The sequence below is a fragment of the Hippocampus comes genome, unplaced genomic scaffold (assembly GCF_001891065.2).
Source record: "Hippocampus comes isolate QL1 unplaced genomic scaffold, H_comes_QL1_v1.1 scaffold105, whole genome shotgun sequence".
Classification (NCBI taxonomy): Eukaryota; Metazoa; Chordata; class Actinopteri; order Syngnathiformes; family Syngnathidae; genus Hippocampus; species Hippocampus comes.
This window is the reverse complement of record NW_017806235.1, coordinates 757,508-762,273: the sequence shown is the minus strand read 5'-3', so window position 1 is coordinate 762,273 and position 4,766 is coordinate 757,508. Positions and strand designations below refer to the sequence as shown.

Sequence of the window (4,766 nt, the reverse complement as noted above, 5' to 3'; positions counted from 1 at the left end):
TTTTGTTTGTTTGTTTGTTTGTTTTTTGCACCAGTCGGCATGCTGTCCTCATTGAGCACCCCGCCCCCGCGCACCAGTGTGTGTGTGTGTGTGTGTGTGTGTGTGTGTGTGTGTGTGTGTGCGTGTGTGTGTGTGTGTGTGTTTATTGATTTATGGCCGACTAATCTCATTACACGCTGCAGTCAAACCATCCTCCCTGCCGTCACATTTACAGTACATTGTCGTGTTGTTTAGCGTTATGTAAAGTAATGCTGGAAATTCTTATTTTAGACGCTCCGCTGATGTGTCTTTGCTAATCAAGACTTTCACGATGTCGAAAAAGCAAGCTCACTCTCATGTGTGGACGATACCCGTATGTGTTCATCAAAGGGTTCTTTCCATTCGCCCGCAGATTTCCCCACCTTGAATTTCGGGGTCAAAGCAGTCATGAAGACGTCGGTGCTCCTCACCTGGGATTTGCCGCCCAACTACAAGTCCCAAGTGCCTTTTAAGGTGAGTGGCCGCCAGGACCTGTCTTGACCGTGAGCGCTGCTTACTAACTCTCTGCGTCGCCGTTGCAGATCCTGTACAGCCAGCAGAGCGTGGAGGTGCAGGGCAACCTCAAGCGGAAGCTCATCACGCAGCTGCAGCCCGACACCGACTACTCGTTCGTGCTGACCAGCCGTGGCAACATCGCCGGGGGTCTGCAGCAGCAAGTGTCCATCCGTACCGCTCCCGACCTTATCAAGACCAAGCCTTTGTACAGCGCCCATCAGGCTCAGGGCGGCATGATGACCATTAACCTGCCCAAGGTGCAGACCACCACACGTGTCAGGTCAGTGGAATGAACGAACGCTTCAACATCTTTGATTGGTTTAAAAACGCACACACACACACACACACACACACACACACACACACACACACCACACACACACACACACACACGCACACACACACACACACACACACACACAAGTCCAAGCTCCCGTTCCAAACAATATACATCATACATAAGATACATCATGTAATTGTCTGATTGGAACATGCTGCGGAGAAGCACTGTGAAAGCACACAGAAGTAGTGCTTGAAAAAAAATAAATGAATAAAGTGAAACAAAGGTCTGTCTGTCTGCGAGCATTTTCATTCCCCAGCTCATTTCATTCTCAGGGCGCTGCTGAATCGATTGCAACTGGCCTGTTCTGGTTGTCTTCTATTTTTCAGGCTATAGATATCGTAATGCATGGATGATATCTTTCTCCTCCTCCCCCCCCACCCCCCAAATTATTAAACTATTGATTTAAAAAAATAACGATTTATTTTTATTATTCTTTTCAATTCCCAACTGTACTAAAAGCCTTACTTTTGGCTCCGTTTGAAGGCCCGCTAATGACAGCAATTAGAGCTTACTCACACGGGGCGTCCTATTAACCTCCGGAGTCCTGTGGGTGTCTCAAAGCTCGTCTGGCTGGGACTGTGTGTGTGTGTGCATGTGTGTATGTGTTGTGTGTTGTTGGGCAGATTGCGTTTCTTAATTATTAGTTTGCTGATGTTCGACTTTGTTCCAACCTTCGAGTTTGTCACCGGATGCCAACGTGTTTGTTGTTGTTGTTTTGACAGGTGGTACTACATTGTCGTTCTGCCCGTGTCCCAGTCGAGCCGGCGTTGGAAGAATCCGGATGAGATGGACCTGGATGAGGTGAGTATGAGCCAGCCGGTAGCCGATTGGCACATTACGTGGCGGGAGAAAGGTCGCCATTAACTCCGACCGGGCTGGAAGTGTCTGCTTGTTACCAATTATCTTCACTGCTCTCCTGGGCTTGAGCACGGTGGAGGTTGTGTGGTGGGGGGGGACTAATTATTGCATGCCAGGTCTGCAGACAGTGCCCATCTGCTCAATGCACCCGGTAAACAGAATAAGTAGACACCGCCCTGCACACAAGAAATGAACACAGTCGAAACAAGTCCATACTCGCCGAGTGTCGCTGTCAGAAGTAAAACACGTCACAGAGAGCACACAAACCCGACGTTAATCAGTGGTAATAGTTTGTAAATAGACGGATAAAATAAAATAAAAATGAAAATAAATATAAAATGAAAGATATTAATACAACCTATCCCTTGAACATTTTCTCAAAATAAATCAAGTCAAAGTAAAATTCTTCCCTTACTGGATGAATAAAATGAGATTCTGTTGACAAAAATCAATGAAATATAAATAAAGAATAAAAACTGAAAAATAAAAAATGTTAATTACATCAGAAAATAAATTAAATCCATTAATCGAATGAATAAATATATTCATGAATTGATGAATAATTTTTTAAAATGCAATACATGGATTAAATGTTTTTTGCGAAATAAATTGTGAAATATATGAAATCCCTGAAATGGATGACTAAATAAATGCCTACGTACAACGAAAATAAATCCTCAAACATTGTAAAAATTCTTAAAAACGTCGTCCTAATAATGAGCCAGTCGCCACTCCCATCGAGAAGGCTTCAATTTGATCAAAAGTGCCTTTCAAAAGTCTTCAACCCGCAGATATCGTCGTTTTACATCAAGTGTTCACGACTGTTCTATCATTCCTTTTAATAAAGATTTTCCCGCCCCACGAGGGAACGAACGGGAGCATAACGACTGCCTTTTAATAAAGATTTTCCCGCCCCACGAGGGAACGGGAGCATAACGACTGTGAGAATATTAATAGCGGTGTATTTAAATAAAGCACAAGGCTGGCAGAGAAAGAGAGGGCCCTCCTTGAGTCATTAAACAGCGAGCGGGCCATTGTCTCCTCTCTGCGACATTATCATTTCATAAAATCCGCATCTGGAGCAGCGCTTGGCACGACACAAAATGCCGCCGCAGCGCTCTGCGTTACGTTGCAGCCGGCTCACTCACCGAACGGCGTTTCTCTCTTTTGAGACATTTTCGCCATGGCTACAGTGCTGCATATACTCCACAGTAAAGCGTATTTTGGTGTTGCTGCGCGACTCGAACAAAGTAGCATGCTTAGAACTCAAAATCAATTTCTAGAGCACTTGAACAACAGCTAAAAGCAAGCCCGTCTTACTATCCGCGCAAACAATTCCGTTCCTTCCGCAGCTTCTGAAATCGAGCGAAGGCCCCGCGCTGAGGCGGCGGCGGCGTCATCTGGACTCGTCCAAGCCTTACATCGCCGCCAAGCTGGCGTTGCTGCCGCCCGCCTTCACGCTGGGAGACGAGAAGCGCTACAACAACTACTACAACAAGCCGCTGACCAGCGGGCAGGAGTACGTCTGCTTCGTTTTGGCCGTCCTGCGATCCGAGGGCAGCGACAGCGCCTCCAATTACGTGAGTCGCACCTACACACGTTTGCTGATTAACCTTACATGTTGTATTACTTGCTTTCAAGTTGTCATTTTTATATGTCCACTAGGGGACGTTGATTTTTTTTTTTTTTTTTCCTATTCAAAGCATGCAGCAACACTTCACCCTCTGTCTCTCTGTCAGTCTGCTGCCGATCCTTGACACAAATCATCACAATCGCATACTCCTTGCAAATGTATTTTATGGTGTTCATGAAAACTAGGATGAAACAAAAAGGTTTTTTTATACAACTATTATTGTTGTTGTGTGACTTTGGACTTCGTCCCTCTTAGTCACTAATACTTCAACATACATTAGACATCAATTATGCTTAGAAGCGAAATTCGTTTTCAAAGATTCCCCGATACTATCGGTACGGAATATTTTTGGGCCCATTTTTGTTGTTGGGGCCATACGAGGATATTCAAATGACTTGTTCAGGATTAAGCGGCGACTATTCCGATCAATACCCTGATGATAAAGCCTTTTAATGCGTTACAGTTTTGCCAACTGCAACTTGATGGCAGTCGAAGTAGAAAGAGTTTTTCAATTTCAGACCTCGAGCCTCCGTCTCACCTCGCCAAATTAAAAAGGAGTCGGCCCCGCAACGGCGCGCCCCTCTTTGCGTCTGGCAGAGTGTTGAAGTTTATCGCCCGTCCCCAGGCTCAAACTACGCCGCCGCTAAAGCGTGTCCAGAATAGGCGGCGATGGGGAGCCAAATTGCGCTTGTTTTTATTGCCACTTAGCCTTTAATACATCCGCCTCTAAAAGTCATTGCGGCTTGTCCCGCTAAGTCCCCCGTCCCCACCCCGCGGCCCACCCCCCATTTAGCCCCGTCAAGTCCTGGGAGATGTGGCTTTTCGCAAAGCTCTTTACAATACTTGGAAACAAGACGCTTTGGCTTTTTAAGTGGACGCTTCAAAGAGAGCGTCGGCGCAGGCCAGCCCGGCCGGGGCCCCTCCGCGGGACGGTCAGCAGTCAACTTGACTCTGGGAAGGAATGAGAGCCGGCGATTGCTTTGGGCTGCCGCTGGACTCCGCGCATGCATATTTAGCAGATGCGAGCGAGTGCAAATCAAGGCTTGTTGCTTCATTTTCAGTCAAATATAGTCCGGGTATCGCGGTGCTTCAGTTTTAACGCGACCGTTCTGTTCCCATTGGGTCCAAGTAAGGAAAGAAATCAGTCCTGAGATGACGTATTAAATTGTTTTGTTTGGAGAGATGCGCGCCCCTTTTGTTCACCTTTTGAGAATTTGATATTTTGGAAACCAAGCAATGAGTCCCGCCTGGTTTGTCCGAATGATGTCGCCATACGACTTGGCACATTTTTAGCCGCAAATACGAAGAAGAGAGCCCTGACAATCCACATGTATTCATCCATTTCTTCCATCCATCTCCCGTCTGCCTTTTCTCCGGGTCTCTTTCCCCGCCGTGACG

The 4,766-nt window shown here is 46.4% G+C and overlaps 1 protein-coding gene across 1 annotated transcript in view; it reads left to right on the top strand.

The window, feature by feature from the left end:
* LOC109507374 (receptor-type tyrosine-protein phosphatase F-like) overlaps positions 1-4,766 on the top strand; it is a 182,987-nt gene that overhangs the window by 122,993 nt on the left and 55,228 nt on the right. Inside the window, exons 13-16 of the mRNA XM_019856751.1 lie at positions 392-492; positions 561-814; positions 1,600-1,678; positions 3,088-3,315. Of these exons, the coding sequence (XP_019712310.1) occupies positions 392-492; positions 561-814; positions 1,600-1,678; positions 3,088-3,315 (662 nt within the window). The remainder of the gene's footprint in view (positions 1-391; positions 493-560; positions 815-1,599; positions 1,679-3,087; positions 3,316-4,766) is intronic.